The 26782-nt window shown below is 48.2% G+C and overlaps 1 protein-coding gene across 1 annotated transcript in view; it reads right to left on the bottom strand.

Annotated features, from left to right (window-relative positions):
- atp9a (ATPase phospholipid transporting 9A) overlaps positions 1-26782 on the bottom strand; it is a 286828-nt gene that overhangs the window by 100683 nt on the left and 159363 nt on the right. The window contains exons 16-20 of the mRNA XM_072514714.1: positions 16898-16990; positions 13457-13540; positions 11756-11926; positions 7832-7930; positions 1633-1722 (exon numbers count right to left, since the gene is read on the bottom strand). Coding sequence (XP_072370815.1) covers positions 1633-1722; positions 7832-7930; positions 11756-11926; positions 13457-13540; positions 16898-16990 — 537 coding nt within the window. The remainder of the gene's footprint in view (positions 1-1632; positions 1723-7831; positions 7931-11755; positions 11927-13456; positions 13541-16897; positions 16991-26782) is intronic.

The following is a 26782-nucleotide window of genomic DNA, read 5'->3' as shown; positions in this document are numbered from 1 at the left end:
GTCAGAAGCAAGCCTGACAGCTGTGTATGTAAGCTGTCAATCACAGCCAAGTAAGGGACATTAATAAATGGTTTGCTGCTCAAGAATCTGGAGGGTTTAAATACAGATCACTGATTTTTCTTTTCAGGAATTGGCACGTGGTGCTTTCTGTGTCTGAGCCAGTGGGTGCATTGCCCAGGTGATTGTTACAACAATAATTTTTTTCACTGCATCTGTCTGGACTGCTCTCCTGCTTCCTGACAAGTGTTTCTTTTCTGGCAGGGGGGTGGGGGGGGCTTCCTCACAGGTCTTTCTTTTCTGGGGGGGCTTCCTCACAGGTTTTTTTTCTGGGGAGTCTGTGGAGGGTCTGCATATTAAGGGGGTCTCTATGTGTGGTCTCCTTATTTAGGGATCTCTGTTTTCAGGGGATCTTGGTTGGTGGGGGGTGGTTGGTTGTAATTCACTCCTGGTGGGAGAACATAGGGCTGGATTCTCAGATTGCCGACGCCATTGGGAGGCCATTTTACAGATGACGGCCTCAGGACGTCACCTGAAGGCCCTCCCCGACTCTCCGCACCCGATGAGCCGACCTCCCGATGGCGTGGATCACTTGTGGTCTGAGGTTTCGTCAACCTCGCATGGCGGTTGCAGACTGTGTTCAGTGGCGCCACAGTCGGGGGGGGGGGGGGGGGCGCTCTGCTGGCCGGGGGCTTCGGCAGGGGCTGGGGGGCTGGTCCGGGGTGGTGGGGGGGGGGGGGGGATCAGTGCGGCACTATCTGGCATGCCGAGTCCGCGCACGGCCTGCGCCATGTTGTACGGCGCGACCGCTGCAGGTTGTTGTAGTGCATGCGCGACCATGGATCTGGCAATTCACCATCCGTATCTGCAGGCAAAGCGGGGGAGTTTTACATAGCAGGACTGCTAGCCCCCACATCGGCGCGGGGGCACCAACGACGATTTGGTCGTAATACCAGACACATGCCCCAGCCATAGCCTTAAAATTGGAGAATCCAGCCCATTGTCTCCCAAACGGAGAATTTCACCCAGTGTCTCTTACGTTTGTTTTATTTCCACAATAAATAGAGGTTGCAACATGAAAAATAGCTATTGTACCCACCTGATACCAGGCTACCACATCTGTCTGGTGGGGAGTAAAATCTAATAATACTGACAAAGGGTGAAAATTTGAAACGCAATCTTATTACTGGGATCTTAAACGGAAATTTGATATACTGATCAGTTCACTACCACCATTGGATTTACATGGGTGGTTAAATGGCTCAATGCCAGACATTTACGAACATTTAAATTAGGTCATCGAGACTTCATTGCTGGAATCGAGCATGATTGATGGAGAAAATGACATTAACTTGTGACCACTGGAAGGAATACGGCCAGGCTTTGCCTCCAATGTCCAGACTCAAACATAAGAAGTAATGCTTGTTTAAGGTACAAAAGGAATATTGCCTGCCGCCTGTAAATTAATATTGCCAGCAAGATCTAAAGGTCTAAAAAGGAGGGAATTGGGCAAAACAAAATGACCTACCAGAAATAAACCCATATTGCAGAGGTAGATGGTGCCCTAATCCTAGCATTATTAAAAGAAAACAAACAGAAATCTACCAAATGTGAAGCACTGAGATAAATACTCACCTCTAGTGAGTCACCAGATATGACCAATGCACAATCGTGTTTCCTTCGAAAAGCGTTAAGCTCTAAGTGAGCTTCTCCTCGATTGGTTATCTGAAAATAAACACATTGGAAGCAGTACGGATTAGTGTCTAAAATGCTCATACCAAGAATACGGACATTTGAGGATGATGATGTAAGGCAACCAGGACCCAGAGAACTGTATCCTGGCAGGAATTAATACCTTCAGGAGGGAGAGAGAATTGGCAACAACAGAAGCTACATACAGAAAACACTTGAGTCTTGTTTTTGCATTCCTTTGGCTATATTTATTATATACTATGTATTTATTTATGTCGAAAAGTACAATGAACAAAAGTCAAGCCAACTACTTAGCAAATAACGGACCCAAAAATGTTCCACACTAGTATTCTTTTTGCTTGAAGTGTGAGCCACTGATTTCTTATTCACGTGAAGTTACATTTCAGCTCAGGTAACAAATAAGCTGCAATGTTTTATTGGGAGGAAGCAGGGAAGAAAGAAAACATTGCTTTCAACTGCCTTTGGCCAGTTTCTTCACTGCAATATTCGTAGCAATTGAAAACAAAAGTGACAAAGCTTAAAATGTAAAAAACTAGAACTTTAAAACAAGGGCTGCGATTCAGCTGCCCCATTGACCGCAGGCACGAATCATGTGCTGCTAAATCATGAGCAGCCAATAACAGGATTTACGCTGGTGAGATCTCAGTTTTTTTTAAATTTAGAGTACCCCCTTATTTTTTTCCAATTAAGGGGCAATTTAGTGTGGCCAATCAACCTTTCCTGCACATCTTTGGGTTGTGGGGGTGAAACCCATGCAGACACGGGGAGAATGTGCAAACTCCACACAGACAGTGACCCGGGGCCGAGATCGAACCCTGGTCCTCACCGCCGTAGGCAGCAGTGCTAACCACTGCGCCACCATACTGTCCGGTACTGACTTCCCCGCATTCCCAGTCCCCCCTCCAGTGACATGATCAGCTTAAAGTCATTTCCATATATTGTGATAAATTAACATCTATTTACCAACCTTGACTCCGTAACATCCACCCACTCCATATCTTCCCACCCAGTCGCGTCAAACAACACCGGCATGAAACGCGACTAGTTTTCAAAAACAAAAAGCAGTCGTGATGGCTACACGGGGGGCGTAGAGGCCCGGGGTAGTGCGGCAAATGGCCGGGCAGTGTCCTGGCACCCTGGGCCCTCTGGGGGGGGGGGTCCCATTGTGGGAGTTCCCCTTATGTGTGTTTGGGGGGGAACCCCGATTCCTGTGGGGGTGGGGGGTGTTTGCCATTGTGGTTGGCGGGGGGGGGGGGGGGGGGGGGACCACCACAATGTTGGCAATATGGTGGGGACTGCCCTGATGCTTGGGAGTCGGAGCGTTCCTGATGTCTGTGTGGGGGGTGGGTGCCTTTCATTTAAGAACATAAGAACTAGGAGCAGGAATAGGCCATCTGGCCCCTCGAGTCTGCTCCACCATTCAATGAGATCATGGCTGATCTTTTGTGGACTCAGCTCCACTTTCTGGCCCGAATACCATAACCCTTAATCCCTTTATTCTTCAAAAAACTATCTATCTTTATCTTAAAAACATTTAATGAAGGAGCCTCTACTGCTTCACTGGGCAAGGAATTCCATAGATTCACAACCCTTTGGGTGAAGAAGTTCCTCCTAAACTCAGTCCTAAATCTACTTCCGCTTATTTTGAGGCTATGCCCCCTAGTTCTGCTTTCACCCGCCAGTGGAAACAACCTGCCCGCATCTATCCTATCTATTCCCTTCATAATTTCACATGTTTCTATAAGATCCCCCCTAATCCTTCTAAATTCCAACGAGTACAATCCCAGTCTACTCAACCACTCCTCGTAATCCAATCCCTTCAGCTCTGGGATTAACCTAGTGAATCTCCTCTGCACACCCTCCCGTGCCAGTACGTCCTTTCTCAAGTAAGGAGACCAAAACTGAACACAATACTCCAGGTGTGGCCTCACTAACACCTTATACAATTGCAGCATAACCTCCCTAGTCTTAAACTCTATCCCTCTAGCAATGAAGGACAAAATTCCATTTGCCTTCTTAATCACCTGTTGCACCTGTAAACCAGCTTTTTGCGACTCATGCACTAGCACACCCAGGTCTCTCTGCACAGCAGCATGTTTTAATATTTTATCATTTAAATAATAATCCCTTTTGCTGTTATTCCTACCAAAATGGATAACCTCACATTTGTCAACATTGTATCCCATCTGCCAGACCCTAGCCCATTCACTTAGCCTATCCAAATCCCTCTGCAGACTTCCAGTATCCTCTGCACTCTTTGCTTTACCACTTATCTTAGTGTCGTCTGCAAACTTGGACACATTGCCCTTGGTCCCCAACTCCAAATCATCTATGTAAATTGTGAACAGTTGTGGGCCCAACACTGATCCCTGAGGGACCACTAGCTACTGATTGCCAACCAGAGAAACACTCATTAATCCCCACTCTTTGCTTTCTATTAATTAACCAATCCTCTATCCATGCCACTTAATGCCATGCTTCTTTATCTTATGCAGCAACTTTTGTGTGGCACCTTGTCAAAGGCTTTCTGGAAATCCAGATATACCACATCCATTGGCTCCCCATTATCTACCGCACTGGTAATGTCCTCAAAAAATTCCACTAAATTAGTTAGGCACGACCTGCCCTTTATGAACCCATGCTGCGTCTGCCCAATGAGACAATTTCCATCCAGATGCCTCGCTATTTCTTCCTTGATGATAGATTCCAGCATCTTCCCTACTACCGAAGTTAAGCTCACTGGCCTATAATTACCCGCTTTCTGCCTACCTCATTTTTTAAACAGTGGTGTCACGTTTGCTAATTTCCAATCCGCCGGGACCACCCCAGAGTCTAGTGAATTTTGGTAAATTATCACTAGTGCATTTGCAATTTCCCTAGCCATCTCTTTTAGCACTCTGGGATGCATTCCATCAGGGCCAGGAGACTTGTCTACCTTTAGCCCCATTAGCTTGCCCATCACTACCTCCTTGGTGATAACAATCCTCTCAAGGTCCTCACCTGTCATAGCCTCATTTCCATCAGTCACTGGCATGTTATTTGTGTCTTCCACTGTGAAGACTGACCCAAAAAACCTGTTCAGTTCCTCAGCCATTTCCTCATCTCCCATTATTAAATCTCCCTTCTCATCCTCTAAAGGACCAATACTTACCGTAGCCACTCTTTTTTGTTTTATATATTAGTCGAAACTTTTACTATCTGTTTTTATATTCTGAGCAAGTTTACTCTCATAATCTATCTTACTCTTCTTTACAGCTTTTTTAGTAGCTTTCTGTTGCCCCCTAAAGATTTCCCAGTCCTCTAGTCTCCCACTAATCTTTGCCATTTTGTATGCTTTTTCCTTCAATTTCATACTCTTCCTTATTTCCTTCGATATCCACGGTCGATTTTCCCTCTTTCTACCGTCCTTCCTTTTTGTTGGTATAAACCTTTGCTGAGCACTGTGAAAAATCGCTTGGAAGGTTCTCCACTGTTCCTCAACTGTTTCACCATAAAGTCTTTGCTCCCAGTCTACCTTAGCTAGTTCTTCTCTCATCTCATTGTAATCTCCTTTGTTTAAGCACAAAACACTAGTGCTTGATTTTACCTTCTCACCCTCCATCTGTATTTTAAATTCCACCATATTGTGATCACTCCTTCCGAGAGGATCCCTAACTATGAGATCCTGAATCAATCCTGTCTCATTACACAGGACCAGATCTAGGACCACTTGTTTCCTCGTAGGTTCCATTACATACTGTTCTAGGAAAAGATCGCAGATACATTCTATAAACTCCTCCTCAAGGCTGCCTTGACCGACCTGGTTAAACCAATCGACATGTAGATTAAAATCCCCCATGATAACTGCTGTACCATTTCTACATGCATCAGTTATTTCTTTGTTTGTTGCCTGCCCCACCATAATGTTACTGTTTGGTGGCCTATAGACTACTCCTATCAGTGACTTTTTCGCCTTACTATTCCTGATTTCCACCCAAATGGATTCAACCGTATCCTCCATAGCACCGATGTCACCCCTTACTGTTGCCCGGATGTCATCCTTAAATATCAGAGCTACACCACCTCCCTTACCATCCATTCTGTCCTTCCCGGATGGGCCGAAGTCTCGCTGCTAAAATGCCTGTCCCACCAGCATAGATTAAACCACCTACCTTACCGGCGGGACAAGGTGGCGCGGGCGGGCTCCGGGGTCCTGGGGGGGGGGGGGGGGGGGGGGGAGGGGGGGGCGTGGGGCGATCTGGCCCTGGGGGGTGCCCCCGCGGTGGCCTGGCCCGCGATCGGGGCCCACCGATCCGCGGGCGGGCCTGTGCCGTGGGGGCACTCATTTCCTTCCGCCTTTGCCACGGTCTCCACCATGGCGGAGGCAGAAGAGAATCCTTCCACTGCGCATGTGCGGGAATGCCGTCAGCGGCCCCTAACGCTCCCGCGCATGCGCCACCCGGAGATGTCATTTCCGCGCCAGCTGGCGGGGCACCAAAGGCCTTTTCCGCCAGCTGGCGGGGCGGAAATTAGTCCGGCGCGGGCCTAGCCCCTTAAGGTTGGGGCTCGGCCCCCCAAGATGCGGAGCATTCCGCACCTTTGGGGCGGCGCGATGCCCGACTGATTTGCGCCGTTTTGGGCACCAGTCGGCGGACATCGCGCCGATACCGGAGAATTTCACCCCACATCTTCATGTAACAACCCGCCGTGTCACTTACCATTCATGTTTTCACTTCCTTTTAGTTTTATTCCTTTTAGTGTTCCTGGTCCTATTCACTGAGCTCCCTCAGTCACTGTACCTTATACTGTCGCCCTTTTTGATTTTTGACTATGTCTTCTCTGCCTTACACTTTCCCCCTTACTGCCTTTTGTTTCTGTCCCTGTTTTACTACCTTCCAACTTCCTGCATCGGTTCCCATCCCCCTGCCACGTTTAAATGTAGGCATTTAAGTCAGAGGTCGGAGTGCCCTATCTCGGGATTCCAGGCCTTGCCGGGGTCTTTAGGCTCCCCCCCTGCAGCTGACTCTTACTTTCTCCTTTTAAAACGCACAGAATGTCGTTCAATACGGCAAGAAAAGACAGTTGTGCGACAGCTTCACACAGGTTTCCTCGCCTGAGCCAACATTGCGCATTTTTGGAAAGAGTCAACCCAAGGATTGTGTCTGGCCTGGAGATTTGTTTTTGCATTGCTGTGCCCACAAGATGGTTGTATTTTACAAAGTACCCATTCTACAAACAGCGAGTTCTCTGTTGTTGCTCAACGGGTCAGCCTACTTCATAACTGAGCCGACAGACATCTCAGCTAATTGGAGGTAGCTGCTGAAATGTAGCACACTCTCAGTAATAACTCTACAATCTGTTGAGCTTATACGCTGGAGTGGCCACAGTCTTTGGGTTCATACATTTGAGTATTACTGAATCAAACTGATTGAACATTTCAGGCATGGCAGCAGTGAGGGACAATGATTGGCTTCACTGCCTTTCAGCGGTCAGAGGAGGATAAGGGTACAGGAGTAGTAAGAAACATCAGCTGCTGATTGCGATCCATTGAGCCCTGCTGGATTGGGAAAACAACATTTATTTTGATAGTCAGGCTGTCAAGACACCATTTCAGTTTAGGGATAAAGTATGACTAGTTGGGCAAGGGGTCACTGGTACCTATCATTATTTATGAAACAATAGGGGGCAGCACGGTGGCACAGTGTGTTAGCCCTGATGCCTCATGGTGCCGAGGTCCCAGGTTCGATCCCGGCTCTGGGTCACTGTCCGTGTGAAGTTTGCACATTCTCCCCGTGTTTGTGTGGGTTTTGCCCACAACCCAAAGATGTGCAGGCTAAGTGGATTGGTCACGCTAAATTGCCCCTTAATTGGAAAAAAAAAATGAATTGGTTACTCTAAAAAAAATGTTTTAAATCTATGAAACACAATACATGGCAAACGTTAGCACCATCAGCAGTCGAGAAAGTTAAAATCTGACTTTTCCCCTCCAAGATCTGCAACCGCATTTGTTGAAAGAAAGACTGGTATTGGCATAACCGTTTCAACCAGTGCTTTTGATTTTTAATATCGTAGAGGTCAATGCCGTCCAGATATTTGGGTATCCAGCAGACAATGACAATGACATCATGTTGGAAACACTTACGGTTCGGAAGGTGTGAATGTCTTGGTTTCTGGTTACCAGATGTGCATTTTTTGCAGTACAAGTTGCTGTTTCAAGTTTGTCCCCAGTGAGCATCCACACCTAGAAGAATCAGCGTAAAATTACTAGGGACAATGAGTAATGTCAACACTGATGCAATATGGCACAGAACATAAATTTAAATCTAAGGTTGGCCAGAAACTTGACAAACACATGGATAGGATGGGTATACAGGGATATGGCACAAGGAAGTGCTGAGGGTTTTGGCAAACATTGGTATCGTGGCCAGTGCAGGCTTGGAGGGCCAAAGGGTCTGTTCCTGTGCTGTATTGTTCTTTGAGATGGTTCAGGTACAGTTGAGGTCCATTTTGATGAGGGGGAATGGGAGGACAAGCAAAAACACAGCTCCCTGGATGATGAATGAGATTGAGAGAAAGATGAAGAAGAAAAGGGATTCATATGACTGATGTCAGGTTGATAATACAAGTGAGGACTTCCGGGTGCGGCGATGACCAGCTAAGTCGCACTTTTCGGCAGCTCCCGGTGGAACGGACTTTTGGGCTCTTAACAGGAGCCCCAACGGCAATTTTAACGGCTACAAACACTGTGCGGTAAACCAGAAGGGAATCCCCCCTGGACACGGATGGAAAAAGGAGAGGAAAGGGGCCGGATTGCGATGGATCCTCCAGAGCAGCGGCCAGGAAGGCAGGCACAAAGTAAGATGGCGTCGGAAGGAGGCAGTTTAATATGGGGCCCTGACCAACAAGAATTCCTGCGGCGTTGTGTGGAAGAACTTAAAAAGGAGATGAAGAAGGAGCTGTTGGCCCCTATATTACAGGCGATTGAGGGGCTAAAGGAGGAGCAAAAGACCCAGGAGCAGGAGCTTCGGGTCGTGAAGGCAAAGGCTGCTGAGAATGAGGACGACATACAGGGCCTGGTGGTGAAAACAGAGATGCACGAGGCACAACACAAAAGGTGTGTGGAAAGGCTCGAGGTGCTGGAGAATAATGCGAGGAGGAAGAATTTAAGGATTCTTGGTCTTCCCGAAGGTGTAGAAGGGGCGGACGTCGGGGCATATGTGAGCACGATGCTGCACTCGTTAATGGGATCGGAGGCCCCGACGGGTCCGCTGGAGGTGGAGGGAGCATATGTGAGCACGATGCTGAGATTAAGATAAAGGCCTTATCCACTTGCACAGTGCCGGTCATCCTGAAGTTAAGTCTCGGTTATTGTAGCTGATCGGTGTAGTTTAACTTGTAGTATATTGTGCTTGTATGTCGGAGTAACTCTTGTGTGTAAATAAACCATCTTTGAACTTGAACTGACTAACTGGTTGTGTGGTCATTTGACCGATATACGGGAAAGCCTTGTGATTCAGTAAGAGAAATAGAAACACCCACAGTATTGGCGACGCTGTTGGGATATAACATCATATTGGCGACTTTAAAGAGCAACAGACCCCCACCCATCACCCCCTCCCAAACTCCCTGAGGCCCCGTCTTACCTGCCCTGCACTCTCCCACCCTTCAAACTCCCTTCGCCATCCTCATTTTATGGGCATGGCCCGCTTCGCCCTCTGGCCCTTGGCAGTGCCACCCTGGCAACCTAGCATCGCCACCCTGGCACCCACGCAGTGCTCATGCCGGCTTGGCAGTGCCATCCGGGCTCCTTGGCAGTGCCAGGGTGGCAGTGCCTAGGTGCCCGCTGAGCAGTGCCAAGGTACCCGTACTGCAGGGGGAGGGCTAGGGAGCCACTCTGCACTTACCCTGACCATACTGGGGTGACCGATGGCCCAGGAGACCCCCCGTGTGTTGTTTCGCCTGGTCCACATTTGTGTGGACCAGCACTGATCGGCACCTGCCTGAAGCCTCCCTGGGGAGGCCAGAGAATCGAAGGAGGCCGGTGGATCCCACGCAGGTTGGTCATAAGTAGGTTTTCGACTTACTTCCGCGAGCGTTATTCGGTCACGCCCATTTGGGGCTGGGTCTGATTCCCACGATTCACGGGACTCTGGAGAATCCCACCCGGCATTTTCTGGCCACGTTGCATTCAAGCAAGAGCCCAACGCGGCCGGAGATTCGCGCCCAACATGCAGAAAAAACGTTTTATGCAGCAAGAGGTCAGGATCTGGAATGCACTACCTGAGAATGGGGTGGAAACGCATTCAATCCTGGATTTCAGAAGCAAATTGGATAATTATCTGATCAGAGAACATTCACAGGGTTTTGGGGGGAATGGCAGGGAGTGGGTGCAGCTGAGTTACTCCCACAGAGAGCCAACATGAACACAATGGGCTAAATAGCCTCCCTCTGTGATGTGAGCATTCTACGTACATCAATGCAAAAAAGCCGTCAATGTAGGAGATTACTGGGCACACTAGGATGGGATTTTCTGGCCCATCCCACTGGCGGGATCTTCTGGTCCCACAAAGGTGAACACCCCCCCTCGCCCCACCCCACGCCAGGTTCCCTGACGACGGGACGGGCAAGCCACTCAAATCATTGTAGACATTGGCAGGACTGGAAGATCCCACTGGCAGCGAATGGCGAGCAGCCTCTGTCACCGAGAACATGCCGTGTGGTGGGGGTGGAGGGCAGAAAATCTTGCCCTAAGTCACAAGTTGTAAAGCTTGATCCAGGAGACAATCTCACAGAGAGTGCAGGATAACATCAATTTTATCCTACATTTTAGGTTATAGAATGCTTGCAGTTCGTTGAATCCATGCCAGTCCTCTGATTGAACAATCCATTTCTCCACCTTTTCCTCGTTGCTGCACAAATTTTCCCTTCAGATATTTATTTAATTCCCTTTTGAAAGCTTTGTTTGAATTGGCCACCACTATTCTTTCAGGCAGTGCACTCAGATCAGAACCACTGACTCTATAAAATATTTTTTCCTTATATCGCCTTTGGCTCTTTTGCCAATCACCTTAATTGCACTGTGGTTCTCAACCCTTCCTAGAGTTCCTCTCTCTCACACTACTCAGCCTAGACTCCCATGGTTTTGAATACCACAATCAAAAATCCTCCTAACCTTCTCTGCTGTAAGGAGAACAACCCCAGTTCTTCCAACCCATCCACTGAAGCCAGCTAAGTACATTTTTTATTTTTTATTTTTTTAATTATTCATTCATGGGATATGGATGTTGCTGGCTGGACCAGCATTTATTTGCCACCCCTGGCATTTAAGAATAATTTAAGAATTGTGCTACCATGGGCAGCACGGTAGCACAAGTGGATAGCACTGTGGCTTCATAGCACCAGGGTCCCAGGTTCGATTCCCTGCTGGGTCACTGTCTGCACGTTCGCCCCGTGTCTGCGTGGGTTTCCTCCAGGTGCTCCGGTTTCCTTCCACAGTCCAAAGACGTGCAGGTTAGGTGGATTTACCATGATAAACTGCCCTTAGTGACCTAAAAGGTTCGGAGGGGTTATTGGGTTACGGGGAGAGGGAGGAAGTGAGGGCTTAAGTGGGTCGGTGCAAACTCTATGGGCCGAATGGCCCCCTTCTGCACTGTATGTTCTAACCACATTGCTGTGGATCTGGAGTCACATGTAGGCTAGACCAGCTAAGTTCGACCGATTTCCTTCCCCAAAGGACATTAGTGAACCAGGTGGGTTGTTACGACAATCGATAAAGGTTTCCTGGTCTTAATTCCAGATTTTTTTTATTGAATTCAAATTTCACCATCTGTTCTTGCGGGATTCGAACCTGGGTCCCCAAAGCATGACTCTGAGTCTCTGGATTACTAGTCCAGCGACAATATCACTTTGCCACTGCCTTCCCTACACCCTCTACATGGCCTTCACTGACAAAAAGTTTCCACAACTACAAATAAAATTTCAAAATTACAATATAAAGTGGGCATCTTTCTTAGTCATCCATGACAAAATCTTGGCTCTGCTGTCCATGGGGACATTGTTTTTTTACCTTTATCCCAGCATTTCTCAGCATCTCCAGAGTAGGCCTGACATCAACTTGTAGCTGGTCCTCAACTCCGGTTAGGCAAAGGAGCTCCATTTCCATCTCCAAACTCTCAATCACAGTTGCCACTTTCAATGACCGATCATGCACACTCAGTTTTGCTTGATTGTAACGAGTCTGAAAGAGAGACATTTTTTCCATTCATTTAATTCCACAATAAAGCAGCCTGGTAATTTTGATACAACTTAGTCTAGTGAATGAAGTGATTTTAAAAAAATAATCAATTTTCTTTCTCTCTTCCAAGACATTTGCACCTAGACAGAGCACAGTTCCATGAGTGTCCTTTGGTATCTGACTAAATGGATATTATCACATGAGTCTTGACAGCATGGGACATCATAGCTGAGCCTTCTGCACCCAACATCACATTTATACATTTTCATTACTGGTTTCTCGATCACATTCAGGGGTTGGAAAATTGGTTAAAAGAAAAATGTCCCTCTCCCTAACTCAGGGCATGAGGTTTTAACGAAAGGGAAAATGCTGGAAAATCTCAGCAGGTCTGGCAGCATCTGTAGGGAGAGAAAAGTGCTAACGTTTCGAGTCCGATGACTCTGGCAAAGCTTTGACAAAGAGTCATCGGACTCGAAACATTAGCTCTTTTCTCTCCCTACAGATGCTGCCAGACCTGCTGAGATTTACCAGCATTTTCTCTTTCGTTTCAGATTCCAGCATCCGCAGTAATTTGCTTTTATCCATGAGTTTTAGCTCTTGAATTGCGAGCCTGCATAAATTGACATCTACCCTGAGACCCTCTCCATCCACTGACTAAAGCTGCTCAGCCATTGAGGGTAATATTTTAATTTAAAAATTGAAATAGAGATCATGGGAGGGAGGGGAGTGAATTTTGTTCGGAGGCCATTCCCAATGACATAACGCAAGCATGTGCCACTTCTGGTCTCCTGCTTTTTCCTGTTTCCCACGCAATTACAATTAAAATATAAAGTGCCGCAGTGCGCATGGAAAATATAGACACATGCGATCAAGGGGTGGTGGAAACCACCCTCAGCTGGCAATACAGCAGTACCAGTGGGCTTTTAAAGGGCCTCCTGATCAAACAGGGAGGCTTTCCATTGCAGCCACAATGTTACTGCCCAACTCTATTGTCATTAACATAAGACTTACAGAGAGCATAAAAGGTGGCATTGATGTATTCTTAAAATTAAATTTCACTTGTAAATATTTCTCATTACATTGGTTTCACTTTAGTCATATATGCAGCATCAATTTCTTGTTAAGACTAGCTTAGTCAGAGTTAAACATACTGGCTCACTTTACAGCTGGCATACATTGGCAGCTACAGTTAGGGATGTTTCCTTCATTGTGAAAGAAACAAAGTTGTGCTTTTTATGTTCACTCTCAATTGAATGTTTGCGTTAGGTGAATGTTTATGTCCAGTGTTGTACTTGTCACTCTTCGGGTCATGGCTGAATTTGCAGGCTAGCTGGCCCTCCTTTCTATGTGTGCATCTTGAAGGTAGGCCTTAATTAAAATAAATTTTACACCAATGAATATTCATGTTATGCAAATGTATTACAGGTAGGAACCCGTCATGGGCCGGTGTGAGGCACCTCAACCCTCTGTCGGAAAATCGAGATTTCCCAACTAATTAAGTTACACCAACACCCACAATCCCCCCCCCCCTACCTCAAAATCTTGGTACTGCTCTTCTGTTAGGGACTTTTTGGCAACAACCAGAACTCGAAGTCCCTCTCTGGCCATGTTGCCACACTGTAATCAAACAGTAATCAGAATAATATAAACAAATCAGATTTTTTACATTCATTCTTTACCAAAACATAGTCTATTCTGGACAGAATTAGAGGTATTCTGTTTTTTTTAGTGCCCCGGCAGGGAGACCCCCCCCCCCCCCCCACCCCACCCCGAGGCCTTACACAGCATCATTTCCTGCACAGAGCTCGGTGAAGGAAGAGATCGGGTTGCCATTTTTAAACGATGCCCTGGTCTCTCGACCCCCCCGATTCAACCCCCGAGGCCCCCAGTGCCCGAAGAGAGTCATCGAATACATCCCCCCCCCCCCCCTCACCCCTCCCACATCACACGGGCAGGGCACCCTCAGGCCTGATCCCGACGCAGGAAAATGCCAGCCTGGCAGTGCCTCTGCTAGGCTCGCAGTGCCACCTGTGCACCCTGGAAATGCCAGGCTGGCACCCGTGTGGCACTGCCAGGGTGGTACTGACAGGGTGCCAGGCTGGCAGTGCCAAGATGCCAGGGTGGCACCTGTAGTGCCAGGGTGCCACCATGCCTGGAGGCCGACCACCTGGGTGCCTCTGATCGCCAGGGAGACCCCCCCCACCCCCACCCAAGGTACCCTTCTACAAAACTCCCTTTTGTGGAGACCAGTACTGAATGGCGCCTGGTTGAGGTCTCCTCAATGAGACCTGTAGATGCCGGGCGGCCATTAAATCCAGCGTGAGCACAGCTAAGTGTTTTTTTATAAACTCACTTAGCCTTGCGAGACTGGGTCCCATTCAAGATCACAACATCTCGCAAGATCTGGTTAGATCTCACGATCTGTGAGACGTGTAACGGCCGTCGGGGGAGGCCTCTCCTGGAAACAACCAGCTGTGTCACGCTCTGATTGCGGCCTGAGGCGGCCGGTAGATCGCGCTTCTGTTTCTGACAGGTTATAATATGTACAAAGAGCTTATGAAAAAAATCATTTACATTTCTTCTAGCAAGTCTTTGATTAGTATGAATTTGTGCATCTCTTCAAAAGATTACTATCTCGGAGTGTGATTCAATGCAAACATTTTGGGGAAAAATCAGAGATTGCTCAAGACTTGTTCCTACAAAGTATCATCAGCTCTTTCCAAGCCCTAAGTGCTAAATATCGTCGGTGAGATTCTCCGTTACTGAGACTAAGTGTTGACGCTGGGGCAGGGTTTGTGGACTTCCATGACAGCAAACGTGGCGCTGTACCTGTACTGATTCAGCGACCGTGGAGGGGCTAGCACCAATAGCACGTGGAACACAATCGATTCCAATGAGAACCGGGGCGGGATTCGCCAAGTCCGTGATTGACACTCGGGAGGCTGACAAGCTGCAGTCACATATACATATTACATTCTACAGACACACTCAATCCAGCCAACAAGATCGCACTGGTTGCGCTGGAGCGCACCCACCCCGCGTATGGGTTGGCTGGAGCCAGAGGGCACCAAGGGGGTGCCCTGGGGGACACCCATACGACCTATGGCCCTAGGTTCACAGTGGGCAGTTAATGGTGTGCGCAGCTGCATGGCTGCCTTGCCAACTGCGGCAATGATGTTCCATGCCCATCCACCTCAACACCACATCCCACCTCCTGGCCACCCCCCGCAACTTGCCCGGCCCTGACAGAAGCCCCTCAGCCTGGGGAATAACAGTCAGCAAACTATGGCGAGGTTGGACACTTTCCGCACCGCCTCTCGCTCCCTCAGCAGCTATGGCACCTGCTTCATGATTTTTAACAGCACAAGTAAACCTCGCCATTGGAAATTCGCCCCATCAGAGGCGGAGCATCGCAGAGGCCTTGGAGAATACCGGGTCAGGCCCGCTAATGATATGCCAACGGCGTGTATAAGTTCACGGAGGCAGAAGTCCCATCTTTTTATTTACAAAACCACCAGCCGAACAACCAGGTGCATTCAGCTTGCAGTCTACACTGGGAGCGCAGAGGATCTGACACTCCCTGTTATATACAGAGAAAGGGGTTCCCTCATTGGGCCACTAATCAGGGAACTCATATTCTAATTGACTAATCTCAAAGGACTGGCCTAAGTCATTACACGGCGCTTACTGTACTTGCGTTCTGGAGTGCATTGACGTCGCTATCAAGGCACCAGAGGATTGCAATTTGGCATGAAACCAGCGCCCACCACAATTTCAGCTTCAAAACCGATTTTCTGCCCAATCGTGTTTCCCGCTTCCGGCATCGGCCGATGGAGAATTCATCCCATGTTATTTCTGTGCTGGGTGTCAGTTCCAAATAATCTCTTGCTCCTCACGCAGCAGGCCGTTGGTGAATTTGAACTCAAGACACCCTTGCTAATACAGATTGTGTGGGTTATGTGGTGAGCAGCAATTTCACATCACAGTGTCACAGGAGGCCAGTGAAAGTTTAGTCTCAGGCTTCATTTAGATGTTGGACAGTTGGTCTCCCACCCTAACCCAGTGGACATCACTATCCAATCAGTGGCCAGCTACCAGATTGTAAGCAGCATGAGGCTGCTGCCAGAAGCCCAAGATAACAGCCTGAGCATGAAGGCAGCGTTGGCGGACACAACTGCAATTAGGGGATGGAAATGTAAAGCTTGGGGTGGTTTAATGGGGCGCTGAACCCCTGCTCATCATCTGCCACAAGGAAAGCAATAAAATAATTAATTTTACTAAATGTTCTGAGCCTCTTCTGGTCTCAATCTTGTTTGCAACTGGACAGCACGGTGGAGCAGTGGTTAGCACTGCTGCCTCACGGCACTGAGGTCCCAGGTTCAATCCTGGCTCTGGGTCACTGTCCGTGTGGGTTTTGCACATTCTCCCCGTGTTTGCATGTGTCTCATCCCCACAACCCAAAGATGTGCAGGGTAGGTGGATTGGCTACACTAAATTGCCCCTCAATTGGAAAAATGAATTGGGTACTCTAAATTTTGTTTTTAAATCTTGTTTGCAACCATGTACCTCTAGCAACTCTTGCACAGACATGTGTTGACATGACATCTCACCTCTTACCTATTTCTGAGGCCCGTGTCTTACTGCTGTCATCACTGACCAAAGGGTTGGGTGGCAACGGACAGGAGCGCAGTTTGAAGCTGGAGACAAGATTAACTCTCCCCCAACTCGACTTTAACCTCCTGCCTGCCCTATATCTTTCAGGTGTAGAAATTAAAACTGAGGCTACACTGTCAGCAAACTCCCTTTATAAATAATAAAGAGCACAATGGCATCCAGTTTGGTCACTTTTTATTGTTTCTAAAAATACACGAGAGGATATTTGTGCTCAAATATGTTGCGGTCCAGAGACTGTAGGACCTGATCCGAGAAACTCCCTTTGAACGAGTGAAGAAATAAATGAGGAACGTTACATACCTCTTCCTCAAGCCAGTCATTATACTGAACAATTCCCGTCATGACCACATCAGCCCCTTTCATGTAGAAGGTAATCTCTCCCGTAGATTCATCCTAGTCAAAAACGAGAGACATGGCACTTAGAGCAACAGCTTAATTACTTTGTTCACTGCCAAACTCTTACAGGATGACACTAATGACCCTCACTTAGCTGCTCTTGCACTAGCCAGGTTTTTGCCAATTAAAGGGCAGCATCTCAGGTTGCCAGTCAATACAATTATTTTCATCTAATATCATCGCTTCAATGTAAAAACCAAAATGCTTCAGCAACCTATGGAAGGCACGTGCCTGCACGATGAAGGACAGATTAGAAGTAATGTTGAGATGGGTTTTGAGGTGATTTTAAAGGGAGAGAGAGAGTGAGTTGCCAGAGCTTGGGAAGGGAAAAGAAACAAAATACTCATGAACTTATTTGAAAGTTTGTCTAAGTTAACAGCCATCATTGATCATCTGCTTGTGAAATCTAAAACCATGCATCTTGATCACAAACAGAATGACAGCCGTTTTGCCAACACACATCAAAGGAATACTCGAGGGAGGACTTACAAAAAAATACACAATTATATGTCACAGCCTTTCCTCTGGAAATACTGGATGTAAAGATGAAACCCCATTGAAATGTACCTTTGTTCCTTTTATCAGTATATATCCAAGAAACTGTCCCTCAGTCAGGACTCCATCCCACTACTCATTTTTTGATCTTGCTGACTTCAGCATGAAAAGGAATGTCATTGCACAACTACCCTTGCATCATTCAGTATGCTAACATGCACCTCTTGTGAGCATTAAATACCATTTTATAACACACTGCAAATACAAAGTGCTTACAAATGGGCAGTTGTGTTTCAGCTTGAGATTATCAGCAACCCTAAATTTATTTTTTAGCCTGCAAGTACTCAATGCATTCCTGCTTTTTCCATAAATTGAGCTAACCACACCACTGAAAAGGCAATTCAATCTTACTGAATTCCCACACTTGGGCAGGATTTACCGGTCCCCCGGGGCACGCAGGATTTTCCGGAGCCCCGGCCGCATGTTTCTTGGGCATACTTTGTTCGCTGGCGATGGGATTCTATCCTCCAGCCGCTTGTCAATGGGATTTCCCATTGGAAGCACCCCACGCTGCCGCGAAACCCGCTGGCATTGTGAATCCCAATGGCCAGAGAAATCCAGCCACTTTTTTAAACCAGCCTTGCTACAAAATCACTCAATTCCAATGAATTAAGAGGCATCACATTGCTGTTTTGCCTGCCTTTAATGGCAGAGGTGTTGGCATAGTGGTATTGTCGCTGGACTAGCAAACCAGAGACCTGGGTTCGAATCTCAGTGATGAAATTTGAATTCAATAAAATATCTGAGTCTAATGATGATCATGAAATCATTGCTGTAAAAACCCATTTGGTTCACGAATATCCTTTAGGGAAGGAAATCTACCTTGTCCAGCTTACATGTGGCTCCAGATCCACAGTCGTGTGATTGAATCTTAAATGCCCTCTGAAATGGTTAAATTCAGTTGTATCCATCAACTACGAAATCTACAAAAAGGAATGAAACCGGACGGATGACCTGCATTGACTTAGGGATGAGAAATGACCCTGCAAATTTGCCCTGAGTAACATCTGAGGATCTGGTGCTAAAATTGGGAGAGCTGTCTCACAGACCAGTCAAGCAACAGCTTGACATAGTCATACTCACAGAATCATACCTTACAGATAATGTCCGAAACACTACCATTCCTTTTAAAAAAAATAAATTTAGAGTACCCAATTAAGGGGCAATTTAGCGTGCCCAATCCACCTATCCTGCACATCTTTTTGGGTTGTGGGGGTGAGACCAACACAGACATAGGTGAGAATGTGCAAACTCCACACGGACAGTGACCCGGGGCCGGGATTGAACCTGGGTCCTCGGCTGCGTGAGGCAGCAATGCTAACAACTGCGCCACTGCGCTGCCCTGACACCACCATTCCTGGCAGAGCTGGCAGCATAGTGGTATGCATCGGGAAGGTGTTGCCCTAGGAGTCCTCAACATTGACTCTGGACTCTATGAAGTCCATTACATCAGGTCAAACATGGGCAAGGAAACATCCTGCTAATTACTATGCACCTCAACGCCCCCACCCCCACCCTCCCTCTTCAGCTGATGAATCAGTATTCCTTCATGTTGAACACTAAGTGGCAAGGGCATAAAATGTCAATTACCAAGAGTGGCTCGGTAGCACCATTACTGACCGAGATGGCAGGTTCCTAAAGGACATAGCTGCCAGACTGGATCTGTGGCAGAGGGAACCAAGAAGAGGGAAAGGCTTCACCCTCACCAACCTGCCTGCCGAAGATGTATCTGTCCATGACAGTATTGGTAGGAGTGGCCACCACACAGTCCTTTTGGAGACCAAGTCTTGTCTTCACATTATGGACCCTCCATTGTATTGTGCAGAATTACCACTGTGCTAAATGGGATAGACTTCGAACAAATCAAGAATGGGCATCCATGAACCACAATCTGTAACTTCATAGCTGCATATCCCCCACTCTACCATTACCATCTAGCCAGGGGATCAATCCTTGTTCAATGAAAAGAGTAGGAGGGCATGCCAGAAGCAACACCAGGCATACCTAAAAATGAGGTGCCAACCTGGTGGAGCTACAATACAGGACTAATTGCATGCCAAACAGCATAAGCACCAAGTGATAGCCAGAGCCTAGCGATTCCACAACCATTGGCCAGATATAAGCTCAGTTGAGGCATTTGTTACAATGTTCAACCTGAAGTGCCGAGTGGATGATCCATCTCGGTCTCCTCCAGAGTTCCCCAGCAGCACAGATGCAAGTCTTCACCCAATTTGATTCACCCCTTATCAAGAAAAGGCTGAAGGCACTGGATACAGCAAAGGCTATGGGCCCTGACAATATTCCAGCAATAGTCGTGATGATTTGTGCTCCAGAACTGGTGCTTGGATGGGCGACCCTGGCGACCTGCTGCTCTCCGGACCTGGAATACCTGACCATGAAGTGCCGCCCATACTATCTTCCACATGAGTTCACTTCAGCCATTATCACAGCGGTCTACGTCCCACCCCAGGCAGAAGAGAAGAAGGCACTGGACGAACTGTTATAAACAACGACAAAACAGAACACCCGGAGGCCTTGTTCATCATGGCCAGGGACTTCAACAAGGCCAACCTCAAGAGTGTACTGCCAAAGTTCACCAGCACATCACTTGTCCCACCAGGGGTGACAACATTTTTGGCCACTGCTACTCAAAAATCAAGGGCCCTACCACTCCATCCCCCGACCGCACTTTGGGAAATAAGACCATAAGACGGCGATCCTTCTCTCAGCATACAAGCTGACATCGTTAACCTGTCCCTACTCTGCTCCAAGGTCCCCAGCTGCTTCAAGCAGACCGCCATTATACGGGTGCCAAAGAAAAAACAGGCAATGTGCCTCAATGACTACTGTCCGGTGGCTCTGACTTCAGTCGTAATGAAATGCTTCGAGAGGTTGGTCATGAAGCGCATCACCTCCATACTCCCAGAATGCCTTCATTCACTGCAATTTGCACACCACCACAATCGGTCCACAGCAGACGCCATCTCCCTGCCCGACACTCATCCCTAGAGCATCTCGACAACAAGGACTTCTACATCAGACTCCTATTTATTGACTGCAGCTCCGCCTTCAACACCATAACCCCGGCCAAGCTCATTTCAAAGCTCCAAAACCTAGGGCTTGGCTCCTCACTCTGCAACTGGATCCTTGATTTTCTAACCAACAGACCACAATCAGTAAGAGTAAACAACAACACCTCCTTCACAATAGTCCTCAATACTGGGGCCCCACAAGGCTGCATACTTAGCCGCCTACTATACTCCCTGTACACACACGACTGCGTGGCAAAACTTGGTTCCAACTCCATCTACAAGTTTGCTGATGATACGACTGTAGTGGGCCGGATCTCGAATAACGACGAGTCAGAATACAGGAGGGAGATTGAGAACCTAGTGGAGTGGTGCAGCGACAACAATCTCTCTCTCAATGCCAGCAAAACTAAAGAGCTGGTCATTGACTTCAGAAAGCAAAGTACTGTACACTCCCCTGTCAACTTCACTGGGGCCGAGGTGGAGATGGTTAGCAGTTTCAAATTCCTAGGGGGGCACATCTCCAAAAATCTGTCCTGGTCCACCCATGCCAATGCTACCACCAAGAAAGCACAACAGCACCTATACTTCCTCAGGAAACTAAGGAAATTTGGCATGTCCACGTTAACTCTCACCAACCTTTACAGATGCACCATAAAAAGCATCCTATCTGGTGGCATCACAGCCATGGACCCTGCTCGGCCAAAGACCGCAAGAAACTTCAGAGAGGCGTGAACACAGCCCAGTCCATCACATGAACCTGCCTCCCATCCATTGACACCATTTAAACTTCCTGGGGCAAGCGGGCAGCATAATCAAAGACCTTTCCCACCCGGCTTACTCACCCTTCCAACTTCTTCCATCGGGCAGGAGATACAAAAGTCTGAGAACACGCACAGACTCAAAACAGCTCCTTCCCCGCTGTTACCAGACTCCTAAATGACCCTCTTATGGACTGACCTCATTAACACTACACCCCTGTACGCTTCACCCGATGCCGGTGTTATGTAGTTACATTGTGTACCTTGTGTTGCCCTACTATGTATTTTGTTTTATATCCCTTTCTTTTCAGGTACTTGCAGTTGAGCTGCTTGCAGAAAAATACTTTTCACTCTATCTTGGTACACGTGACAATAAACAAAATCCAATCCAATCCAATCCAGAACTTGCTGCTCCTAGCCAAGCTGTTCCAGGACAGCTACAACACTGGCATCTACCTGACAATGTAAAATTGCAATAGTGCTTTCAATCAGCACTTATTTAGCAATAACCTGCTCATTAATGCTCAGTTTGGTACCCCCAGGTTTACTCAGCCTCATTACAGCGTTAGCCCAAACAGGAAAAGAAAGCTGAACTCCAGAGGTGAGGTGAGAGTGACTGCTCTTAACATCAAGGCATCATTTGACCAAGTATGGCATTAAGCAGCACTAGCTAAACTGGAGACAATGGGAATCGGGGGTAACTCTCCACTGGTTGGGGTCATACCTAACACAAAGAAAGATGGTCGTGGTTGTTGGAGATCAACCAATTAAGCTCCAGGAGATCACGACAGGGGTTCTTCAGGGAAATATCCTAGGCCCTGTAAAGGCCTGTAAGTTCAAAAACAGCTGATGGTTGCGCAATGTTCAGCATCATGCGCGACTCCTCAGCTACTGAAGCAGTCCATGTCCAAATGCAACAAGACTTGGGCAATAACCAGGCTTGGGCTGGCAAGTGGCCAGTAACATTCGCACCACGCAAGTGCAACAAGGGAGCAGTAGCAGTATGTACCATTTACAAGATGCATTGCAGAAATTCACCAAGGATCCTCAGACAGCACCTTACAAACCCACAACTACTACCATCAAGAGGAAGAAGGGCATCAGATGCGTTCACCTGTAAGTTCACTCCATCCTGACTTGGAACTATATCACCGTTCCTTCACTGCTGCTAGGTCAAAATCCTGGAACGCCCTCCCTAACAACATGCTGGGTGCAATCCAATGACCTGGCTGCGCCCGAAAAGCAGCGCGCAATCTCGCGAGATGAATCCCAGCCACAATGAGCGGGATCATTTTTTCACAAATCTGCATAATGGAATGAGGCAGTAAGCCTCACTCTAATTTCATAGAATTTACAGTGCAGAAGGAGGCCATTCGGCCCATCGAGTCTGCACCGGCTCTTGGAAAGAGCACCCTACCTAACCCCACGTTTCCACCCTATCCCCATAACCCGGTAACCCCACCCAACACTAAGGGCAATTTTGGACGCTAAGGGAAATTTGGCATGGCCAATCCACCTAACCTGCACATCTTTGGACTGTGGGAGGAAACCGGAGCACACGGAGGAAACTCACGCACACACAGGGAGAACGTGCAGACTCCACACAGACAGTGACCCAAGCCGGGAATCGAACCTGGGACCCTGGAGCTGTGAAGCGATTGTGCTAACCACTATGCTACCGTGCTGCCTTCCCAAGGGGGGATTTGGGATTCAACCTCTTTGCCTCAGGGTCCTCGGGTGAGCGCTGTTCAGCACTAGTCCCCACAAACCGGGACCAGGTGGAATAGCACTTGTGGATGTCTCCCAGGGGATCAGATGCCCCAAGGTACCACTCTGTTGGTCCCTGGCACTGCTGGTACCACCTTGGTACCCTGGCAGTGCCAGTCTGGCACTCTGGCAGTGCTACCTGGGTGTTAGCCTGGCACTACCAAGGTGCCCAGGTGGCACTGCTAGCTGGCATGGGCACTTCCAAGATGGCAGGTTTGCACTGAAATAGCCGGGATTGCCTGGCATGGGTGTTGGGGGAGCTGGGGACCCTCCCATAATGTGTTCAGGCTTGGGGGGAGGTTGGGGATTGTCTTGGTGGCCTTGGAGATCGGGACGTCAATGATTACTGTTTGTAAATTTCATAAATTCAAGATTTTTATTTTATAGGTCCCTCTTTGCTTTTGTAGAAATAACTACGTAGTGGTGAAATATGTGATTCTGACTTCTCAAGATTGTTACATTTTTTGTTGAAACCAGTTGTTTCAGATGTACAGCTTGTGGACCAAGTCGAAGTGCAATGCATTTAAACATGAATGTGGTTAACGTTGCTTATGAACATAAAACATAAAGTTAGGCTTCCTGTCTTGCGAGTAGCAGCCACAATGCTTATAAATACTGACGGAGTATCAGCAGTCAATGCACGTCAGCTGGTTCCCCACTCAAGTTCAGCAGGAGGTTGCTACTTTCTCAAATGATCCCTGCTGAGTTGTCCAAACTGTAGCTTAGCCTTCTGTGACCCGGCTATGTACATGACAGGTGAAGAAAGGGAACAATTAGAGAAGGAACCATCATCCTGCTAACCAACAGGCAGCTCTAAAGATGTGCAACATTACCTTCCCAATCATGTCAGACTAACTACAAATCTAAAAACTGTTCAGTGAAACGCATGCACTGCGTTTCGATATACACACCAAGTCCACAAAAAAAAACCCCACTTTATATTTTCAATATTTTTAAATAACCAATAAATAAAGATAAATGTAAAATCACTAAGTCCAAGGACAAAGACTTTGCGGCACATGCAAATTACTAGAGGCCAAAGTATTTTTTCTTTTTTTGCAAATTGAACACTGTACAGTTTCAGAAATTGCACATTCTTTCCCCTTAAAGTAATTCTAAACCACGTTTTTGTTCATTTCAATTAAATACCCATTCTATCTATAATCGTAACGAAATTTGTGATTTCAGTGCCTTCAATAATTAGGAACAAGCTAAAGGTCTCGATTAGTTGCATTTAAAAAAGACAAGCACTGGGTAAAGTCCCATGGGGGGGAAGAGCAATGTGACAAGATGGATCATTTTGTGGCTACAGAACAACAAGCAAAAGGTTGCTTTGAAGAAGAGTCACTTGGTAGTGGTGTCCAAGCTTTAGTTGGGTGTACAAGTCCAGTGTGGAGTCGCCTTCTGTTTACTACATTCATTTATTACGGTTAATTATATTTGCAGATGAAGCAAATTATATGGTGCATTATGAGTAGGGAATATGGTGCAGTAAATTTGGATAAACTAGGAAGTGGGCCCAAGACTGACGAATATTATGTGATATAAATGTGCTGGTAATAACACAAGAAAGTATTCGGCTTCCGGCAGGGGAAGAGAGTGGTCGCGGGTGGAGGAGCTCCTTTGGGGGGGGGGGGGGGGGAACAAAGTTGCTTCCCGCTCCTCGCCGAGAACCTGCACCCAAGTGCGCAAATTCATCCGTTTGGGCCCCCCGCAACAAGAGAGTGGGGACGAAGAAGAACCCGGACTCCAAAGCGAATTAAACTGGAAGACCTGGGTGCTCGGGAGTGGAGCGAATCGCCCCCCCCCCCCCCCCCCCCACCCCGCACCCTCCCGGCAGGAGAACGCAGGGTAAGACGAGCGGCAGCCCGGACCTAAGCGGGAACCGAGCGGGGACCGAGCCAGCAGCAAGGACCGACCCCCCCACAGCAACTACCACGAGGCAAGCGGTGGAACAAAGAGGGACTCCCGGCCCGACCAGAAGCCTCTCTCTCACTCGACCCTGGGTGAGCGAGGGGAAAAAAAAAGAATTTCCCCTCACTCAAAGAATTTCCCCTCACTCAAAAAAAAAACGTTGAAAAGAAAACTTTTAAAGGGGAAGAATTTTTTCACTTTTAAAAAAAAAAGCCTTGAAAAGAGTTTCGTAAAAAATAAGAAAAAAAGAAAAAAACGGAAGGTTCGCCGCAACAAAAAGAACTCGACAGACAGGAGCATTTCCCCCCTGGGCCAGGGGGGAACTGGAACCGGAAGGCAGCCTTTGCCGAGGCGCTGAGGGAACATCAGCAGGAAACCAAGGCAGATGCCACAGCAGACATAGAGGCCGCAGTGCAGGCAGCAATGGCCAAGGCCCTGGCGGAGGTGCAGCTCACCCTGGGCAGAGCAGAGGAGAAACCGGAAGCCCAAGAGGAGAAACTGGAAGCCCAAGAGGTGACCATTAAGGAGCTGGAAAAAGCCGCGACTGACATGAGCGACCGGATCACGGTCCTGGAGAAGGAGGTGGCGAGACTGGGCACAACGCAGGGGAGCCTGAAGGGCAGAGTGGACGATCAGGAAAACCGCTCGAGAAGGCAAAATGTCCAGATAGTGGGCGTACCAGAGGGGATCGAGGGTAGAAACACCACGGCATACATGGCCGAGATGCTGGGCAACTTAGTGGGGAGGAAAGCTTTCCCCAACCCACCAGACATGGACAGAGCACAGTGGTCGGTGCGCCCGAAGCCCAAGGCAGGAGACCACGTGAGGGCAGTTATAGCTAAACTGCACCGGTACAAAGACAGGGAAACAATCCTGCGCTGCGCCAGGCAAAACAGAACCTGCAAATGGGACGGCCACTTCATTAGAGTGTACGAGGACATTGGGGCAGACCTAGCCAGGAGACAGGCCAAATTCAATAGAGCAAAAGCAGCACTTCACAAGAACGACGTGCATCTTGGTATGCTGTACCCAGCGAAACTCTGGGTCACATACCAAGAAAGAGAATATTTCTTCACAGCCCCCGCCGAAGGAAACAAGTTTGTCGAGGAACACGGGCTGGAAAAACAGCTAGGGTAGAATTAAGGGGCCCCTGGCAAGGGGCAACAACACGCCGACGACGGGGGGTGGAGGGGTGAGGCAACGCCAGGCCCCCCCACTCTCGCCATGGCGAGCGCGCCTTGAACAAAATGCCAACCACTACCCGAGGGACCGCTTCATGTGGGAGACCAGGCCCCAGCACTAGGGAACGAGAGTAGTGGAGAAGGGAGAGCAAGCGAGGGGAGCACAGGGTAGTTTGGGGGAAGAGCAGGCAGAAAACCGCAGAGGCCGGGCAAGGGAGAAGCGAGAACATAACTCCCTAGAGGGCGGCAACCGCACTAGCAGGAAAGCTAGTGCCGGGGACATGCAACAAAGCAGGGCCGCAGCGCGCCCCCACAGGGGGGACAGCGCCAGGCGGGTGGGGGAGGGGGGTGGGGGTGAAGCAACGCCAGGATCCCCTGCTCCCACCCCTGGCACGGCGAGTGCGCCCTGAACAAAAAGCAAACCACTACCGAGGAACCGCTTCAGGTGGGAGACCAGGCACTAGCACAAGGGAATGAGAGTAGCGGAGAAGGGAGAGCAAGCGAGAGGAGTGCAGGGTAGGATGGGAGAAGAGCGGACAGAAAACTGCAGAGGCCGGGCAGGGGAGAAGAGATACAGTAACT

Source organism: Scyliorhinus torazame, chromosome 8 (assembly GCF_047496885.1).
Source record: "Scyliorhinus torazame isolate Kashiwa2021f chromosome 8, sScyTor2.1, whole genome shotgun sequence".
NCBI lineage: Eukaryota > Metazoa > Chordata > Chondrichthyes > Carcharhiniformes > Scyliorhinidae > Scyliorhinus > Scyliorhinus torazame.
The sequence above is the reverse complement of the archived record's forward strand: the minus strand, read 5'-3'. Positions and strand labels throughout refer to the sequence as shown.